The sequence below is a fragment of the Melanostigma gelatinosum genome (genome assembly GCF_949748355.1).
Source record: "Melanostigma gelatinosum genome assembly, chromosome: 7".
Lineage (NCBI taxonomy): Eukaryota > Metazoa > Chordata > Actinopteri > Perciformes > Zoarcidae > Melanostigma > Melanostigma gelatinosum.
This window is the reverse complement of record NC_136640.1, coordinates 9,966,763-9,988,842: the sequence shown is the minus strand read 5'-3', so window position 1 is coordinate 9,988,842 and position 22,080 is coordinate 9,966,763. Positions and strand designations below refer to the sequence as shown.

Genomic DNA, 22,080 nt, shown 5'->3' with positions numbered 1-22,080 from the left:
TTTTTTGTGTTTTCGCACATTAGCGCCATAGTTCTCCATACACGCTTTTGTGAACTTGCCTCTGAGCATCTGTTTTTGTGTAACTGCGTGTGTCTATACATGATCCGCAAAAAAAGGCTAGAATAGCACATCACATGACTTCCCTTTCTTCACTACAAGGAGAGGATGATACAATGCATGGAGAATAAACAGCAAAAGGAAGTAAGAAGCAATGTAGAAAGAGAACAGGGTAGGAGGGGGCAGAGGAATGCCAAAAAAACCCACAACACACTTCAGACAGAGAAGTAAAACAAATTAGAAAGGGAAAGCAGGGGACAAAAGTACACATCAAAGAAAAGAAAGTCACAAAGACATACAGAGTAAAGGACATAAAGTCGAGGACACATTTCTCTATTTTCTCTATGTGTCAGAAGAGTCTTAAGAGATGACTGCAAGTGTTTGCAAGAAATCAAAAACTGATTCGTCAATGCAGCTGCTCGGTTGTGTCACCTTCCACTACACAGTTTCAGGAGGCTAATTAATTCTGTCGATGTCCAGCAGCAAACGTCTCCACTTTATGTCTTCCGCAAAATGACAACTGACATTGTCTTCTGCATGTTGATACAGTTTGCATCAAGACAGCAGTGTGAAATCTCAGACCATGCGTCATGTGGTCTGGGGCGTCAGTGGCAATTAGCCAGCTTGCCAAATTCTCAAGGATAAGTTCACACTCCGAGACACAGCATCTTTGCAGGAAACTGACATGGTAACTAAGGAGACGGAGAGCTCAAGACAAGTTTGTGTACTGCATAGGAGTTATTTTGAGCATTTCTCATCTGTTGCGAGATGGCCTGTGGCGGGGTCACAACAGCAGAAGCACATACAATGCCATGTAATAGCCCCGCTGTATATATTAGACATACGATTACAATGTTGAAGTTAAGTTGACTCTGTACCAGAGAAGTGTTTGTTCAACACAGTTTTTCGGAGGTCTTAATTTGTACTGCTGTTGTACTGGTTTGCTGAACATTATATCCTCCTACCTCATGTATACAGTACTTTGTCTTTCCTTAAAGTTTACTGAATGATATTCAGAGCATCAATAGAGCGCTGAGTCCTAAAACTAGAAAATGAGTCTGCATTTTCTCCCCTTCTGGTTCCCTGATCTCGAAGTCAATGAGTTTTTGAATGGGTTTTTGGTTAGATGCCTGAAATAAGGTCTGTGTTTAACAAAAGCTCAAGAGATTTTAATGTTTTGTTCTATGATATAAAAGTCAGTAAATATCCCTCTCTTGGATTTTGAAGGTCTAACGTGTTCTAACAAATAGTTCTAATCAATAGTCCGAATATTTGCCATTTAAACTTACCCCATACACAAGCTCTCCAACCATGCCATTCCATATCTTCGTCTCTGGATCTCTGGCTCCATATTTTCCATCCGGTACGATGGAGATCTTGTATTTGATTCCAATGTGTTTGGCAATCTCCGAGGCCAAGTCCACACAGTATCCCTCAAACTGGTCGTTGCCTTCATAGAGCTCCGAGTTCTTCTTCAGCATCACATAGGGACCCTCCTACGAAACCAGCATAAGGGGAGAAAGACACAACTGTTTGGAGGAACATGACAGCAGCGACTACTGGAAGAAGGAAAATGAAAACTCATCAACAGGTGCAAGCAGTTTGGTTGTAAACTTTGTACTTAGGAAAACATATTGCACAAGAAATGCACAGCTCTATAAAATACACAAAAGCAATGCTGCCACATTAAACTGAACACCAACCTCATGATGAAAGAAGAGTTTCATCATTATAATGTATGCATTATAAGAGACTGATTTAACCATACATGGAAGACAGTAAAGGTCAACTGAAAGTCACACATCCTTATGTAGATCCACATTGTTTGAAGGAGATAAACATCTTACAGACAAACCATCTTGTCAGGAAAACACAGAAACCACTCAAAACCTGACAGAAACAGTTGCACAGTTAATACAATTGTGGAAAAATATTTGTTTTTGGGGGGGGGGGGGGGGGGGGGTAGATGTTTTATATCTTGTGTCTCTGACTTCTAGTGCCTTCTTTTATTCCTTTGTCTGACTTTATATGCCACCTGACTCAGTGCAACACTAATGCTGAGAGGAGAGAAATGTACAAGAGAGAGGAAAAATACAGAGAGAGAGAGAGAGAGAGAGAGAGAGAGAGAGAGAGAGAGAGAGAGAGAGAGAGAGAGAGAGAGAGAAAGAGAGAGAGAGAGAGAGAGAAAGAGAGAGAGAGAGAATAAGAGAGAGAGAGAGATGACAAAAAAAGAGGAGACTGCTGCTTTGGTAATGTGTCATCAGAGGTAGACTGATTTCTGTGCATGCAGTAAACAAAGATGAAAGCAAAGGGAGAGTTTAATGTTGTGTAGCGACATGGTGGGTGTATTAGGGATGACACACACACACAAACGTATTTACAGAGAAGCATGCACATACAGTACCACACCTATGCAGGATATCCACAGAGAAGAGAAACACACATACTGACTTTTGAGTGACAGCGCAATCGTCCGGAGCAGTGAGTTATGGTATTATGCCTGAGGCTGCTCACCCTGTAATCCAACTGAAGCAAAGTCTATTAAAATGTTATCAAATACTTTTCAACCAAAGACTAATCTCATCGAATTAATCAAACCGGCTTTCCTAATATACAACACTCCCCTGCTATGAAATGGTTTATACAGATCAGAAAACACAATAAAAGATGATGAAATGTTTTGGATTGAATTCCTCAGTGAGGAAATTGATTCACATTGAAAACAAGCATAGTTTCATCACAAAAGATTCAAGACATCTTTTAAAAGGGGTCAACTGAGCAACATAATCCCTCTGACACAGATGTGGAGGGAGCGATCGTCAATCTGGGAAATTGACTATCATTTGAGGAAAATGATCTAGATCTAGATCAGAAGATGAAAAAGGAGATGGAAATAAATCTTACAATGGAAACTGAACTGTACAAACAAAACCTACAAAGGGAAGCTGGATTTATAGATGAATCCTCTTTCTCTTTAGTAAACAAAGAGCTTGAAATATGACGATTTACTTTTGTACTTGTGTATGACTGAAAAGTAAAATAGGGAGAAATTATTTTTTATCATTTTTCAATTATGGTTATTCAAACTTGTAGAAGAAGGTTAGCATGCTCATACTAATGTGGAGAACATGGTAATTATACCTGCTCAACATCTGTACACTTTTCCTGTTTCTAAATCCAGACTGTGGATTTCTAACAACGAACTTAGTTTTTTTTCCTGTTAAATAGTTTGCAAGATTGAAAATGTTGTCACAATTTTCTTTGGGATGTGCATGTCCATTTCTGTGTGCATAAACCACATTTAACATTGATATTGAACATCAATTCACACTCATGCGAATTAATCAAGATAATGTCAAATTGACATAAAGGTTGAGCAACAAACACAATCAAAAACAGCCCGAGCATCACATTTCTTACAAGCCATTATTCAGTCATCAGTACAACACTTCTTCCACAACCAGCCATAAAAATAAGACACTTTGATCAGCAACACTTCATCATCGTCATTACCATCATCATCATCAAATACAAACATTTGCCCCATTGTGTTCAATGTCAGAACACACTAAAATATTTCAACTACAATATCATTATCAAGGACATTAACATGTCCTGGGGCGCGACTTCCATTGACTCAACATGAATCATAATGTTAATGAACAGCAAACAGTTTCAAGTGAATTCTCCCAGCCACGAGGACTGCTCTGTACTGCAGCAGGATAAAGACTAGAGGGTATGACCATGTGAGCTAAACAACATAAAAATACAACACCAGTGTGATTCAGTTGTAGCCTAATTACTGCTTATATTGAAATCTACAGTTTTTACAATCATCTTGCTGTGTAATTGTTTTTAATTCAATATGTGTCGCTTTGCATCATAAACTTGATGGTTTCCAGCCTGGTGTGATATTAACTGCCCAGATAATCGAAAACGTATTGACAACAATTTGACATTGAAGTTTGTGAGGAAGCGCGCTTTAAGAAGACATCTGGTGAATGATAGAGAATTGCCCGTTTGTTGCATGCAAAATGAAAGTAACAATGACAATAAGGGAATATTTAGCTTGGGATATTTTCAAGTAATTTAAGACGAATGAATGATGATCATGCTGTAACCAGATGGACATGATTATATTCATTACAAGCTGTAGTACTTGGCAGACCTGTTTCAGATACACTGAAACACAAATTCAAGAATCCGAAAGCACCAAAATAGAAACTTTGGGCCAAACTGTACAGAAATGATTGTTCCATCTATCTCATCTAATAGACACAACAAAGGATGACATACAATAATCTTATTCATTGTGAATTAATTCAGCATTTCTCATTTAGAGCCATTTTTGGGAATTTATGCACACAAACCAGTGGGATCTCTGCCAAAGGTGGCACCGTTTCACTTTAAAGCCTCCTCAAGGTTTTGTTATCAGTTTGCCCCAGATGCCTTTGTCTTGGTGTGAAGGTACTAATGCCAATGCTGATCAGGAGGTTGAAAGAGAGCTTGGACATGGGGATGAAGAGAGGGATGTGGGATGAGTTGGCTGCATGAAACTACAAAAGAAAGGTGAAGGAGCAGATCAGAATACAAACAGATAGCTACAGTGACAAGAGAAGATAAATAGGTACAGAAGAAGGGAGTGTGAAGGAGAGATGAAATGGAAGAGGAATATGACAATGTGAAAAAATTTAGAGCAAAAGAGGAGGAAAGCAAGACAGAAGAAAGACTGAAACCACAGACATAAAGAGGGAAAACGGGTGGGGGAAAAAGAGGGAGAAAAGCTTTGTAGAAGCAAATGGTTGGTGCTGATAAGACATGAAGCACTTCACACTAGAGCCAAAAAGGCAGACAGGACTTGCTATGTAAGCCAGTTAGCCAGCCAGTGAAAAAGACAGGCACCCCACTGGACAGTCACCTCACTGTTCCATCATTGATTCAGGCTGCCATCTGGATGCACAATCAGTTCAGCATCTAAAGAGCCAGACTTTCCGCCAGACGTAAAAAGTTATCCAACCACGGAGACATTAAAAAAGCCGACGAGCCATCCTTTCAGACGGACAAAGAAGTAAGCCAAGCAGTCAGTCAATCACTTCATTAACTCATTTAGTATTTCAATTATCGTACATAATCATCTATCCAGTCACATATTTGGCCAGTGAGCCAGTAGGATTATCTTGCAGCAATTCCACCATAAAGCGAGCAAGGCAGTTCAGCAGTCTGTCGACCAGTAACCAAATGACCAGTTGACAGTCAGTCAGTATCCACACTGTTTTCACAGTAAGTCAGCCAGACACAAAGACTGTGAGCTGCTGAGTAAGTCAGTCCACCAGGTAACTAACCAGCCTGCCAAAAACAAGCCTTGTTGTCTGTCTAGCTAATATTCAACCGCCACCCGTTCAGTCCATCAGTCAGACGACGGCAATCCAGTTCGGTTCAACATATTTTTCCAAAGCCAATATTTCAGAAGCTTTCATCTTTTCTCTTCTGTTTATTAAATTTGACCTACCGTACTTTATACTGTTACATAAATAATGTAACTCCCCAATGACAATTTCCCATCTTCAGCTCTATATATGAGTGTCCTGCATCCTGACGAGGAGCCTCGTGGGAAAGCAACATTGACGTTTCATTCATAAACACACGATTGGAGAACAATGTAACAGTGAGCGGGCTCTACAGTTTTGTTTTGAAGCTGGATGTGCTAAACCTTTTAGCAATAATTCATCCATCAAAAGACATATATTTAAAGACAAATAATCGATTAGAAGTCAGAAAATCGATTATATCGTAATATTATATTAAAGCCAATTAAACATTCAAATCACTAAAGGAACATTTTGTACAGTATGCTGCAATTAATAAAGGCAAAATCAAAAGCATGAACAAGAAATTGTGAATTCCTCAGGGACTGTTTTAACAAGTGAAGTAAATGTCAACAGGCTTAACAATCAATTACTGCACTTTGCTACAATGGTGGTGTGAAACTTAGACAAAACATTTAAAATGGCACCATTACAATGTGATGTGTGGGGATCTCTTGTGCTTCAGTCAGGTGTTGAATTCCTTTACATTCCGGTGGTGTAGAGCTCTCACTGGAACACGGGCAAGTTGGCTGAGTAAGCATGACTGAGGATGAAGATGGAGGGAGAGTAGTATCACAAGGTGAGGGGCGGCAAAATACACTGGCACAAAGATCTGTCCATGTATCACTCTCCTCCAAAAACAAAACAAAAGTATCGAGAGAAATAGAACAAATGATGCATTTTGGTGAGGCATTTCTTCCTGCAGGTTCTCTGCAGTGTAGCAGAGATGGTGCTGGTGATTGTTGTGTCCTCGAAAGGAGTGAAAACAATTTGAATTAACAGGGCTGTCTGATGGTCTGGTGATTTTGTGCAGCCAAGTGTCAAATCTTGACAGCAGCCACAGTATCCGTCCGACTGTAGCCATTGTCATGAGGAGCACAGCGAGAAAGGCATCCCAGTGCCTTGCAGGCTCAAAACACGGTGGCCGTGTTCTTCTCATCTGTCCCTCTTTGCCATTTCTTCTGTTTTAATGCAGGGCAAACTACTTAAAGAAATAAGTTCAGAACAAACAAAGAAAATCCCCTTTTAAACAAAATACACGTAAAGACAAAAGCCACCACGACAAAGCAAAACGAGAGCACACTGAAGTCTTTGTGCAGAGCTTTAGAGACATTCAGTAAATCAGTCTGTCCTCTGTCTTTCCCGAGGGTTTGCGACTCAGGTGAGTCTGTGTGTCTGTCTGTCGCTCTGTCTGCAGACCCGGCATCAGTGTCGCAGCAGAGGCTTCCTCATCATCAGAGGCTGCAAAGAGGAGGAGGTGGCTGAGCTAAGGTTAGCCAAGGCCTGCTGAGGTCACCATCCACAGAGAAATATGCAGGCTCTGTTTTACTCTGTTTTAGACACTAACCTCTTTTTCAAACACACAAAATGAATACAATTATATATATTTATGATATATTCTAACAGTGATGTTATATTAACATGAAATACACATATTTACAATTTTTGCCACAGAAAAAAAATAACTAGCCCTTTAATTTATTTGATTGTGTTGATGTATTTGTATTTGCTTGTCTTGGGCCAGGCTAAAGGCACTACCCACTGCCAGTTGAAGTGTGAATGTCTGAAGGCATGTCAGTCGCTGTGGACATTTAGTCCAGCTGAATTCCTTTTTCTGAACTCTTTCCTGAAGAATGTGTGTTTTTTTTCCTCAGTGCAGACCTGACTGGCCAGTACCACTCCTGGCCAGAGGGTGTAGACTTTCACCCTGTTATCAAATCGTTGAAGGTATTTGTATCGCAAGCGCTCCAGTACAACGACAGATATTTTGGTCATACTTAGCAGTTTGGATGAAGCGAAGTGGCTCAAGACAAAGTGCTGAATTGCCAAAGCTCACGCATCTGTGGCTTGTTTCATCTCAGGGCTCTTTTGAGTTGCTTTCCCTTGCATCATTTTGCATGCCCAATTGAATTAGACTGATTGCATTTACAGGAAGGGGATGGCCGCCATAAAAAGGCTGCAGATGGGTGAAGTGAAATCAAATGTAAGCAGAGGATGTGCACAAACCCACCGATTAGCCATCCTTTATCCGTGTTTGTATAAGAAAGAGGAGTAATTATACTGGGCTGCAGACTGGTGTCTATGAGAAAGCCATTCGAGTAGTCTGGACTGAGGTCACTTCTAAATGGTGATCTGAGGTCAGTTTTAGATTTGCCTACTAATGAGACATTACTGTAATCTTCCAGCTGGATAAGTGCCACTCCCTCCTGGCTGTGCTCTGTGCTCATCCTGCTCCAACCTCTTTTTTCTTGGACATTAACAAAACTCTGCCACATAGCATCCACTCATAGTACTTCATCCCCTGGCTTTCTGTATCCTATTAGGCAACTATTAGAAAACGTTTTTTTTCTATACTGTCAATCATCTTGTGACCCCTTAAATGCGTCTGGGAACCCCTTGTTTGGAACCACCGTAGTACAGAAGCAAAGCCATGCCTGTAACACATTGTTCATTATCTAGTGCTGTTTAACCACATTCATGCTGTGCACCTGATCTTATTTTTCTTATTTAGCACGCCTAACATCGGTTATTAATCACCTGCTGTGGACCTGATTTGACATTTGCAGTAATCTTGCGTCTCCGTAAACTTTAAGCCTTCACATGAAGCAGATGTGAGGTGGGAAATCAGGTGAGTGCAAGGTTTTGGTGAAATTAAGTTGTGGAATTGGAAAGAATGTTGTGTGTTGAAGGACAGCTTCAAACAAATCCCAAACAGCACCCAAATGATGCAGAAATAAAAGCAGTCTGAGGGTACATTACCATGATAGTTGTCACGACGACTGTGCGGTTCTCCATCGCCGTGCTGTCATTGGACAGAGTATTATCATTCTGGACCAACACAAGTTTGTCTATGTCGTTCCAGTAGCCAATCTGAGAGAAACAGAGTGATAAGAGAGAGAGATATAATAAGTGATAAAACGAAAAAACATCATCCAATCAATCAGTCTTCATAGCACAATATATATATATATAAAGAAATGGAACCTATGTGAGACGGAGAGAAAGGAATAAAAATAAATGAGTCAACAGAATGAGCGCGCTGCAGCAGATTTCCCATTGGAACTGTAGAAGATATTGAGAGATATTGAGTGTGAGGCAGAAACTTTCAATGAACACACATCGCTGTCAAAGGAACAATTGAGAAGCTGGAACATGATGTTATTTCGTTATTAAAGGCGCTACATGTATGATTTATTTTCTCCAGTAAAAGAGATATTATGGGTAGCTGCAACCTAAGCCTTGTCTTCCAACTTTTTGCTGTTACAAATAAGGGTTATGTTCAAACGTTCCTTATTTATGTCGCTGTAGAGTTTTATCGACCCCAAGTTTGACTGGGAGCTGCTCCCGAATGTACACTCCAAAAAGATATTAAGACTCAAGCCGTGATGGTTCAGCTGCAGTTATATTAATATATTTTATAACTGCAGTGCGACAGTTATTAATTCAGAATTCTGCAGATAATTACGCTGTAAATGAATTAATTACACAATTCACAATCATGATGGATAAAACAAGAAATATGCAGCACAGAATATAAACTACAGTTGTTATCCTTTAACAATAACAGTAAGTGTATGTCCTGTCAGTGGTGATTAAAGGGAGCTTTCCTTCAATTTTACATGCAGTTGTTTTGACATTGCTTTTAATAAATGATATAAATGACAGAAACTGAATGGAATAAGTTGGCTTTGGTATGTTTTTTATGTTGTTCCATGCACAAATTCAAAGTGCCGTTTGTTATTGTTTCCAAGCCACGAGGACAGCCTACCTTGCGAGGTCCGTTGCTCTTTAGCTCAAACACGTCCATGGTGTAGTTGACCCTCCGACCGTAATGATCAAACTGAATGTTTCCAGTCAGGCCCTGAATACGCACCTGCATTCAGAACAAGAAAACCAGCCAAAAACTAACAGTAAGCAGTGAGGCTAATATCTATGAGATACTATTACAAACAGTAACACTGGATTGCATGCATGCATCATTTCCTGTCCATCCCTTGTGCTTAGCTAGGCAACCGGAATCCAGTGCGGGAATGGAGGACACCCCCCCCCCCCCACTAAAAAATGAAACCCGCTATAGAATGCAAGTATATTGAATGGTGATTGCAGAAAAAAGGGTGACCAAGAGTATTATCCAAAATGGGGTTTGATTTTTTTGAAAGATGTAAGGATTCTAACTTAATCATATCTAGCATAAAGGATTTATTCTCTCCAAAAATAATATGAATAGCCAGTGAACAAAAATTCTGTTCCAACAAGGTTAACAAGTAGCCTATATTTGGGCTAAGGTTAGAATAAATACTGGGTTGAGGTGAATAGTGCTTATTATCAATGTTAGAGTGGAGGTCATTACAATGTCCCCACAAGTATAGCACTACAAGTTTGCGTGTTAAGTGTGTGTGGATTCTGATGGGGACTCAGTCAAAGTCCCAACAAGAGTTTAAAACACATAAATGTCCTCATGGATTTCTCTTGTGCATGTTTGTGAACATCTGTCTAAGCGGTTCACAACCTGTCCACACAACATCAAACTTGCGCCAACCTGTTTGAGTGCACGGTCCATATCTATTCCTTGGTTCCAGGGAGCAGCTGGATTGGCCAGGCAGTCGCCAGCGTTGCCGCGGCGACTGATATCAATTTTCTGACGGCGAAGGGTGCGGAAGGCCTCGGCCATCACAAGGACGCCGTCATACGTTAGAGATGAGGTGTACTGAAGGATGGAGGAAACACAGAGTGCATGAAGACAAGAGAAATGTTATCATTGTGACAAGTTTCAAACATAGAAATTGCCATGTAGATAGTACCTCTTCTTCGTTAGTACACAGTATTACAGAAATACGTCTCGTCATACAGTTAAATCTCAAGCATTAAAATGTCTCCTGAAACAAACATAACGAGACCCTGTTTTACTCAGGGGGAATCCAGGGCTTCAAATAGATTTTTACCAAATAAAGCTGATCCGTACCTACATCCAAGTTTAAATTGAAGACTGAAGTACAGTCAATTATTTAGTGTTTGTTGTTTGTAAATGACATGAATCATTTCAAAACATTTACATAATCATGAATATTGGCCTGTTTTACTCCTGTTTTTACACAATCTACTGATTTAAACAACATCACAAAACATTTATTTAGATTTTGCTGTTAGTCTGTGAATTACAATGAACAATCACAAAGAGTCACATCTTTTTAACACAAAAAGCATCCACATTTTCTTTTCAGTGATGGGTTCACTCTGCAAAAGTAGAATGCGCTAATGTTGCCGGGCCAATGTGAGTTATTCCTAAAAAGAGAACCGATTTGATCTTAGACAACAGCTGTATCACTGCATCAGACCTCAGACCATCTTAAATCCCTGTAACCAACCTTACCACCATGCAAACACGCTGACCTGTGCCTCAGTCTATCGCGATTTGACTCCCACAGTTAACACCAGTAAACATCAATCAGCATCACTGTACATGTAATGTCACAGTAAATGTGCCCATCTTAAACAGGCTTTTTCAAATACAGTCGCTGGGCCATAACACAATGACATAACATGTGTTTAATGTTGTTAATCTGACAATTAAATCCACTTTGTTAGGAAATTCCCTTTGATGGCGAAATAAAGATTCCCAGGATTTATGAATGTGGTTTCATTATATTCTAAAATACGATGTGGCCCTTAAGAAGTGATCTGGAGTAAATATTTGAAAGGACATTTGAAACCTTGCAGTGGGTCAGGAAAAGTGAAAGGGTAAGATGTGCTATTATCTCTTCTCTGATGAAACTCTTGAAAGTAGTGGTGATCTTGAAAGATTATTTGACAAATTCATTATAGGTAACACACGGCGGGGAACATTACCACACACTCAGCAGCAACAAACCCACCCAGCCAACACACAGACAGAGGCAGTCAAACACACAGCGGGCTGCCTTCAGATCACGGCGGAAACAAGATGAAAATGTGAGGAAAGAGGGACGTCAGCTGAGAGACTCAGCCGATGCTCTCCAAGCCTCTGCAGGTATAGTTTACGCTCTTACTGACGTCTCTTGATTTGCATCACACAAGGCATGGAAGGCTGCACAACCATGTTATCTTCCTTTCATCTCTCCCCTTTGAAACTGAAGAAGCCTTCAGGCGTGCAACTGACATATGATGACTATACTCCACACCCAGGAGAAACAAAACAACAAAACTGAGCCAGATAGCAGACTGTTTTTATGTTCATCTCACAAGTAAGATAGAAACACCTTGGCGTCACATAGAAAACAGTATTGGTTTTGGAAAGAAACACCTAATTCTGGATATTTTTTAGAGGATCAGTTCAAACCTCCAAGTTCAGGGAAAATCCAGCAAGACAAAACAGAGAAAACTGAACAAGCATTCTCAAATAGACTAGTACGAGTTTACTCTACCGATACCAAGAACCAGATTTATAATGATGCATGCAATACAACTTTTTGATTCAATCGTCACATACGTTACATACACAAAATTTGACCTTTACAATTAACTATCCTAAGCACTTAAGATCAGTGGAGCATCTCGTGGTTCAGTGTCTCCCTCAAGCACACTTCAATGTTAGGACTTGAGGTTCAAACCACCAACCTTAAAGGACAAGCAGCTCTACCCCAGAGCCTCAGCCGACAAAAGAAAGCACGTGCAACTTTTCACACAGAAGCTACAATAATAATCATGAAAGAATATTGAGATAGAACTGAAGATATCCTTTATACTTTGACAGATGTACAGGCACAGCAGAGTTGAGAAACAATAGGTTAAGAGATTTTGATTGATGGCCAAAAGCAGCTATCGCTCAAAATCCATTCTTTATTGTGGAAGGGACATGTCTGCATAGTGATTTTCACACTGCACTTTATTAGACTACTTGGCCTGAGGCTATGAGTTGGCCCAAGGCTAACTGAGCTCAGTTTTTACACAGCACCAATTAGCCTGAAGCACTTTGGAAGCATCTGTTGTCACTAGAGATACCTGGTTTTGTGTTATTGCGTTAAATCATTAAAATCTGGTTTATTTCTTTGCAAAAGTCAGAGGTACAACGACACTTTGAATGCACCTAATCAAATATGTTCACAGATTTCTGAAAGATCAGAACACTTGCAGTTGTGTTTACCTGTATTTTGTATATGTAAGCGTGTTCACTGTATCTATTTGTCACAACAATTTACAATAAGTTTATTTCCATTAACAAACCGACTGTTGTGTAAACGGGTCGTTTGATGCAGCTGACATCCACGAGTGAAAATTCATCAGGTAAATCTGAGAGCGATGATTAGCCAGTTGACACTGGTCCTTGGGTGAAAAATGACATCCCAACAATAAAAGAACATAACCAACATAAAGTCGCAGCGTTTTAAGACTCATATCATAATTAATTATGTGCGTGTCCTCTGAGAGTGACTGCATGTGATTTGCTTTTTATTCCCGTTATTCCCTTCTTTGGAAAGAGTGATCAAGAGCACTTATGAGCAAATGCCAGGAGGTGAGTTTTCATTCAAGCAAAATTATGACTGATGTGTGAACTGCACGACAAATTAATCAGAGCGCACAAGGCCAAATTGCCTCTTAAAGTAACCATATGACCGTTTTCAAGCAATGTAGCATTTAAATGGATTCCGGACTGAGATATCATGAGGAAATATTATGCATGACAGACATGAGACAGAAGTCTGAAGAATCTGTATGCATCACGTTCACCTTGACACTAAATAACAGAATTATTTATTGCAAATTGTATTTGTTCGAGTTGGGGGAAGCTCTTTCCAATCCTTATATTTATGGCTGGGACGGTACATTTGTATCACCTTAGGTGGGCTTTCAGATCCAGGGTACTCTCTCTGATCCAGTTTGTTCCAACGCTGCATCAGTTTAATAACAATAGGCCTGCTGAAGTCCACCAGCTGGAAACCAGTCACATTGGCGCCGCCATGCATGAACCGCTCCAGAGATATGTCCTTAAATCCCTGAGAGAGAGAGAGAAAGAGAGATGGAAAGACAAAGTGAAATAAGGGCCAATGCAAGCACAGAAAGAAATACAGGGAGTCTCAGGGGAGTCCGAGACCCCTTGATTGACCTCCCCCTCATTGCCTCGCCAGCAAATTTGTTTTTGGGGAGGGGGTCACTGGGAAAATCTTTATAAAATAATTTGTCACTAAAAATCTTACTATATCCAGCAGTATCCACCATAAAACTGCAAAATATTTATTTACAAATGTAATTACAGATCATAGGTATTTCTGGGTACTTCGACAAACTCCTCCGACACAGTGTGGTGACCTTTGCTGACGAGTCATACTTCCATGAGTTTAACTGATTATTTATATCTATTTAATGTGGAGTGGCTTCTACAGCTGAGAGTGTGACTTCATGAACAGTGACCCTTCCTAGTAAAGTGGTTGTGGAGAGGGATCCATTTGGGAACAGGCCAAAGACAAATTTAGAGTGTAAAAAGATGTGAGGGTTATCCCGGGTTGATGGATGCTAATTGCTAAAAGCCTATCTAACTTGACCTGCGCTGCACTGGACCCGTTTTCACCGCCCCAGAGAGAACTGCTGTGGAACAGATTTCAGGGATTAAGGTTGAAGCAATACTTCATTGACTGATGCAAGTTCTGGCAGCTACCTGCAGCTCTGACTTTGTTGAGGAAAGACAAATGTATTCATTTTGAAGTGAAAGGAAAAAAACGACAACTTAGTGCGAATTTGTAAAGATCAATGCGGAACACGGCAAACATGGTGTTTTTTTGTTTTTTTCTGCTAATAATTTCGAACAAGCTGAATGACGAAGTAGGGGTCAGTAACACGTGTCTCATGATGTTGGCCTAAAACACGCAGCCGTTGAGTGTCACGGGTGATTCAAATTTGTCTTGATAATGTTTGTGTGTCTGTTTGCCAAATCTTAAATAAAAAGGAATTATCTTCATGTAGTCTATTCAGACAAGACACTAAACCAGCATTCTACAAAACATTTTGCAAAATAACAGCCAAGGACAAGCAATGCCATTTGGAGCTCTTACCAGGTTTGCTACGATGTAATGGTAACCTTTCACATGTTTCCCCACACTTACAGCCTGAAAAGAAAAAAAACAGAGAGAGAGGGAGAGAAACAATACATCATTTATTTGCTATCTATTGACAATGCATGTGGTGCGGCAAACCAGGGAGCGCACTGTAGGATTCACAATTCACTCACAAGTCATTGAACGAACTAGCTAGAGAAGTTAAAGTTGGTTGGTTTTAGAGAGAAGGGCAGGGGAGTCATACTACAGATAAAGGAGACTCCCTGCCATCTGTGGCTGTGGTTATATTCTTATGCTGATTAAAAGCAGAGGGAGCGGTGAGCCTGTAAGGACTGCACTTGTCCTTGGGACCATGCTGTCTCAGACGCTACACTGGTTAAGTTGAAAGTGAAATCCTGCCCAGCACTGGAATCTGCAATGTTTTTTTGTCATTGTTACATCTGCGCAGCGGGATGGAGTGAAATATCACACATTGTGATAGGAGGAATGAGAATCTCCATATTAACATGGTGCCTATACTTCATTAACAAATGGCTCACATTATTTTCTTTCCATCTCCGTCCTCCACACATCAACAGCTAGGTAGTGACACATACAGATGCACACACACACACACACACACACACACACACACAGAACGCAGCTGGCAGGGGCAGTCACACAGAGCAGTCTCTGTCTCAGTGCAGGGACGCTTGCCAACGCCAGCACTACAGAGCCCGCTGTGTCGAGAGTGTGTGTTTGTGTCTGTATGCCTGTCTCTGTATGTACTCGCCTGTGTATGTTAGTGTGAGTCTCTCCGTCTGTCTGTTCACTCGCCACCGAAGCCAATTAAGAAGCTGTCTTACTGTCTGTCTGTCTGTCTGTCTGGGATGCTGCTACTGGTGTGTGTTTGTGTGTTCATGTGTGTGTAGTTGTATGACAATGTGCAGTTAATCCGAGTGGACAGTATGGTGTGTTTACTGCAATCCTACACTGATGTAGCTGTTGGGGAAGTCACATTTTTCACTCCAGATGTCAGAAAGAATAAGGAGGGTTGTTGCAACTAGCTGAGTGAAGGAGACAGACACCAGTAATACAATTGAAACAAACAACATGGGATACTATATTTGGGCATGTAATACTTTTTTTTTTGAATAGTTAAAAAGGTTTGGTTTTAAATACCGTACTTACAAAAAAGCTTACTACGTGTTTTTAGTTAATAATGTGTCATGTTGGTGTGTCTGTACCTTATCATTAAGTCTTAAGTGCTGTTAAATCCAGGTCAGTGATAAAATCTGTCTTAATCTCAGTGATAGTAACAGTGCCACATAAAACTATAGTGCGGCCTCCATTAAAGCAATATCTTATGATCTAAATGCTGTAGGGTGTCAAATGGCATCCTGTGCCTGCAGTGCCTGCAACTAACAGTGATTTTTTTTTAATCTTGTGATGTACTGTAGCTAAGGACTATCGTGTAATGCACCATGTCATGTACACGTACATCAATCAATAACCATATGAAGCCACTATCTATCTGGCATCTAAAATGTTTCCTTTGCAGTTAAATTGTAAGTTAAGTATTCATTAATCAATTATTTTTTCATAATCTTTCTATCCTACCAATTACATTTCCAAAACATGATGAGCATTACAATTATTATCAAGCAAAGTGCCCTGCACTTTGTCCCAATTGCAATTTAAAGCTACATGTTTAGCCCGTCTCCACTCTCTAACACTAAAAAGCAAGTTATCCAATTATCTGTATTTTTGATTACATTGTAAGTATGACTGAGAATATCAATCTTAACACACAGTCCTGATACCTAAATTATCTCTAGATGTTGTGTCTTTTTGTTGTTGTTGTTGTTTTAATGAAAGAAAGTTTTGGTAAACCACTTGTGTGACCCAAGTGTGAACCCATTACCTGTTCCAGGATGCTTTGTAGTCTTTCAGGCTCCAGGTCAATGACATATTTCCTCTCCTGACGTCGGTCCAAGTCCTCTAAGAGTCGGCGGTATGCTGCCTCATTGAAGCTCTCCACACAGATAGCACTCACCTGGAACACACAGGAAACGTGTAGGCGTATACAAACACAAACAGCAAAGGAATAAGGTCATGCATACAAACCAGAAGCGAGTTAACAATTGTGTTTGAATAATTAACACCAAAAGCATTTGTTCAGTGAATGTGTGATTGTGTAAATTACACATGCACTGTATGTATGTCGCATAACAGTGTTGTTGCGTGTGATTCTTTTGGCCTTTTTCCAGGAAAGTGTGTGTTTGTGTATCCTGACCTGCCATCCGTTCTGCCCCGCTCTCTCCATAATTGCCTGCAGTATTGCATAACCTAGACAACAGAGAAGAAGGGCAGGAAACGAGAGAGAGGGAGAATTAAAGTTGCAGGTAGAAATCGTTATTGGGATGTGGAGTAATTACATGGTTTTTTTTTAAAGGTACAACTTAAAGCTAGGGTAGGTAATCTTCCTCAAAAAAAGTTTTTGTTATATTTGTTGAAATTCTTTTCATTACATCCTGACATCAATCAATACATCAGACAAAAAAAGCCAAAAAAAAAGCCCATCCCATTTACCAAAGCAACACCATAATGTCTCTTCTTCAATAGTCGGGGTTTAGCACCCCGAGCAACAGTTGAGTGTCACTTTACTAACCAGCCCAGGGAGCCTATCAGGACAAAGAGTCATGTGCAAAAACAATAGCGACTGTTGATAATGACATTTCATTGACATTAAACTTCTAATTGCCTCTTATTAAGTCGTGCACTTTTATACAAAAGCTACTCATCGGAGAACACGCTGCCACTTCAATCAATTCATCAATTTTATAGCTTGGAACAAATCACAGAAAGGAAAGATCTTTTTCTACACAATAGAGTACAAGTTTGAAAAGGCTGAATATGCCTCCCGGCATGATATTATGAGTTTCAAAGTTAATATGATCTCATGAGCAGCAGGTGGAAACACAAGCGATCACGAATTAAAGTGTATTACATTGAACAGCTGTCTAGATGGGTCGTAACAAGAGTAAAAAAAAACAATAACGAGAGAAAACTCAGTATCACCTTAATGGTCATTTAGAATATTGGCACACAGATACTGCATTTTTATCATGATGATCGTTGAAATCTCCATCAAACCTCTAAATAGGTTGTTAGCTCTGAAGTAGAATGGGAACTGTGGAAAGTATGTGAACATATCTCACAATTCACTCAAAGTGTGCATGACATACAATGACACAGACACACACACACGCACGCACACACGCACACACACACACTCACACACACACACACACTGCGGTGCAACAGTGCCAATCCTATTTTCTTTCAACTTTTGCGGAAGCAGCTATTTACTGCTTGAGTTGAAAACAAAAAAAGAACATCTGGAGCCTCAGTAATCACAACGTGTATGTGTGGAAATGTGTGTATTTTAGTGTGGTGTGAAATCACTCTTTTACTTTTCCAGCCTCACAAGTGAAATTGTAAATACGTGTGTTTGTGCCCATAATTAATGTTTGTGTTTCGGGTAATGTTTGTCCGTGAGTTATACTTATTTCGTTTGTGTCGATGAATTTGTATCAATCGAATTCCTGCATGGATGTAAAAACATTAATCTGCCGTATGTCTTTGTAAGCGTGTGTGCAAGCTTGTGGACATACCTCAGTTTGTGTGTGTGAGTGTGTCAGCAGGCTGTCTGTGGAGCAGAGCAGGGAGCATAAAACAGATCACAGTGTTACTGCCCATTTTCCAGCACATTACCAGCAGCAGGGCCTGATGGGATCCTATAATGAAGGGCCCTGCCTTGGCCAAGTCAAGCCCAAACTCTAAGCATCTATCCTCCGCTCCATTTATCCCTCCTTCCTCTCAATTTGCAACCCCTCTTCCTGTTATGTGCTACTGTATCTCCCCAGAGGCTTGCCATCCTGGCTGTCCTCTTACTTCTCCTTTTTGCCCTTTCTGTAATCTCCCCCCTGCCTCCCTCCACTCCCTCCTCTGCTTTCTCCTCTTCCTGTCTCTTCCTCTGTCACCTTGTCTCCTTCTCCCTTTTCTCACACCTGTCTGTCCTATTTTGTCTCTTTTTGGCAGCTCCACCAGCTCGACTCACCTAACCTGTCCCTCCTGCTCCCCTTTGTCCCTCCTCTTTCTCCTTCTGCTGCCCCTGGGTACTAACCCAGGCAACCTGGACCAGAGGGAAGCTGGCAGAGGCACAGACAGAGCCCACACAACTACACACACACAAACACACACACACACACACACACACACACACACACACACACACACACACACACACACACACACACACACACACACACACACACACACACACACACACACACACACACACACACACACACACACACACTCTCTGCTGCTCACAGATTCCCCCCTAACATACATGGTCTGGGGACTCTGCATCATGTTTGACCTGCGTCCCCCTGTGGCAGGGGCTTAGTCTGTGCGTGCGTGTGTGTGTGTGAGAGAGAGAGAAAGAGAGAGAGAGACACACAGAGCGTGCCAAGCATTCCCATGACAGTGGATAGGGGCCGTGGGCTCCAGCTGTGCCTGCTCCACTAACGTACGTGCACTGCATGCTGGGTGGTTAAATTGAAGCCGGACACAGCGTCACTCCAGTCACAGTCATCTGGACTGTTCTGTTGTACAGTGAATGCAGCCTATACAAATGCGTTACAGACCATTTGGCATACTTTCCCCAAATCCCTCTCTGACCTTTCTCTTGAAATCCAATAAGGAATGAAAAGGGAGTAGAAAACACGCAAGAGGTGAAGTCAACTGACAAAACAATATGACTGTACTGCAGCACTTTGATGTCAACTGGTGGAATTACAAAAGTGAACATATTGTAAACTTGAACTCACTTCCGCTATGCAATTTCCTCGCTCAATCCCAGAGGCCAGGAACTAATAACGGCTAACGTTAATTGTCTATGTTGTACTCTTTACCCCCTCACTTGAGACAGCAATTCATCTATTAGCTTGAGAACAAAATCGCGGGTACTTTTCATGTATACTGATTGCCTTGTAGTTTTGAGTTTAATGGCTGCTGTAAAACAATTTGCCTTTTATTTCTATTCTTATTTTACATACTAGTATCTGAAAGTCCCCTCTGCAGATAAATAAAGGCTTATCTTACTCCTTATCTTATCTTTTGAAAGGAACAATCGACTTCAAGGTCCAAATATACGAGTGAATCGTTCATACTTGTTCATATGGAAACCCATTTCAAAACAAAGATATTATTTTGGTAAAAATACGTCTACGGTTGTCAAATTGTGTGACTTTCTTTTATCTTGAAACACCAGCTCTCTATATGACTTGTTCATGCATTTGTCATTGTGCATTCACCTCTGTCAGTGTCGTAGAGGAAGACAAATTGGCTCCAGTCATAGTGGTCCAACAGTGACAGCAAAGCCCCTCTGATGGACGGCCGGAGCTGCAGGGTGAACTGGCCCTCTCCTTCGCTGGGGAAGCTGGGCGTCACTAGGCTGATGTGCAGGGCTCCACAGAACGACGTCAGCGTGTTCACCGAGCGCTTGTCGTAAAGGCCAAAGATGGCGAAGACCCCCCTTGAATACTGAGAACAGACTGATGCGAGGAGGGAGTTGAAGGTAAGGGAGGGGTGTTGGGGAGGGATCCAGATGAAAGAAGGAAAACAAGGGGAGACAAATTAGACAACACGAATACAGAGTTGAGAGCTTTGGATATGAACAGACAAGAAGAAAAAACAAGAAGGTGGAACAGAGAAAGACACATGTTCCCGAATTAAATACACACTGTGGTTTTTTTAAACATGTCAACCATGTTAATGAGTGGCAGCCTCAGCTTCTGTCACCTAATTAGACCCAATCATTGAGTGGTGTGTGTCAGCAACCATATATTTAACCGGTCTAAAGGCTAAAATCGAATGAAGCTTCAAATGCATCAATCAGTTTTACTGAGGTCTTGTTGAGTTTGCTCTAAAAAAACAGCTTTTCATGATTCATGGACAGATTCATGGCACTTAAAGCAAAAATCCCTTTCTGCCAGACTCAGACATCCTGCACATTTAAATGTTATTGTAACGTATAAGCACACACTTCTGCACGGACGTGGGTGGAAATCAGAATACCCTAAAAGAAAAACAATTCAGACTGTCACAAAATCATTTCCACGAGCCAAAACTGGCATGTCTAATGATACAGTTGTTAAAGAAATTACAGCCAAATAGCCCCACCTGCTTGGAGCTTACAGTGTAACCCCCGTGCACACACACACACACACACACAGATACAAAACCCTTGACCGAGCCGCAAGCTCACTTCAGATGTGAAGTAATTTTCCACTACAACACTGCAAGTCAGTCTTCAAACACCCTGAAGCTTTCAACCATGAAAGAGAGGAGAGTGAAAAGCATCGACGTCCTCCGCTATCTCGTTTCCACAAAAATCTCTCCTCTGCTTCGGTTTGTCGCTCATCAATGAGGCTCGACCACAACTGTGTTTGCACACCAACAAAAAAAAGCTCTTGGGTGTGTGAGTCGGAGAGTCCTGCATATTCTGACAAATCAACCAAAATGTGCACACAAACACATGCCTCTCTTTCTCAGGACTCAGCGAGTGAAGTGACTGAAAGTATGTCAAATCATTTTTTTTCTCTTTCTACTCTTTAATGTGTCTCTTTCTTTCATCCGTTTCTTTCATCCCCTCCTTTCTCTCTTCAGACCCATTCATCCTTTAGCTAGATTCTTTCAGGCGGGCATGTTTTGAGCACGAGCTCTATATCCTGCGTCATAATTCACTCTCCACCCTGCAATAAGTCACACTGGAGTAAATGGTGAGACAGGGGGACTGCAGACTTTGCTTTTGCCATCAACCGGCTATCACTCTGTAACCTTTTTAATCTCCGAGCGCATCGCTTCATCTCATACCTTTTCCCCTCTCTTTTGTTTTAAAGGCAGACACGACATCCATCATCTTTCTAGCAGCCTCCACCATCCACTCTCTGTCATCTCTTCTCCCTCTCTTCCCCTATGACTGCCTCCTCTTTTCTGTTCCTCCCTCTCTCCCTCCTCCTGGGACTCAAAATCATTCCATTATCAGCTGTAAGTCTCACTGGGGGTAAATACTGAGGGAGATGCAGCTTTGACGCTTCGGCTTGTGGCAATTAAACAAAGCCGAGGCCCCTGCACCCAGGAGGCGATAAGGCAGGGATTTAGTCTCTGATTATGACAGCAGCTAAATGTCTTGAATTCAGAGAACTAGCATACTACGTACGCTAGCATGCGCCATTCAGTGGGAGCTGAGTCACATCCTCAAAGTCAACAAACTTACTGTCTTACAAGATTTGTTTGATGGCATTTCTAGGTTGTCTTTACATGTGAAGTGACTTATTGTGTAACAGGGTGGAGTGCTGCTC

General features: G+C 41.1%; 1 protein-coding gene across 2 annotated transcripts in view; it reads right to left on the bottom strand.

The window, feature by feature from the left end:
• The window catches only part of gria4a (glutamate receptor, ionotropic, AMPA 4a), a gene marked incomplete at both ends in the record, with an annotated part of 80,791 nt that overhangs the window by 29,588 nt on the left and 29,123 nt on the right, over window positions 1-22,080 (bottom strand). For both annotated transcript variants that reach the window (XM_079272170.1, XM_079272171.1), the window contains 9 exons: window positions 1,347-1,553; window positions 8,403-8,513; window positions 9,412-9,516; window positions 10,183-10,350; window positions 13,454-13,612; window positions 14,666-14,719; window positions 16,572-16,703; window positions 16,944-16,996; window positions 20,032-20,271. In XM_079272170.1, coding sequence (XP_079128296.1) covers window positions 1,347-1,553; window positions 8,403-8,513; window positions 9,412-9,516; window positions 10,183-10,350; window positions 13,454-13,612; window positions 14,666-14,719; window positions 16,572-16,703; window positions 16,944-16,996; window positions 20,032-20,271 — 1,229 coding nt within the window. The remainder of the gene's footprint in view (window positions 1-1,346; window positions 1,554-8,402; window positions 8,514-9,411; window positions 9,517-10,182; window positions 10,351-13,453; window positions 13,613-14,665; window positions 14,720-16,571; window positions 16,704-16,943; window positions 16,997-20,031; window positions 20,272-22,080) is intronic.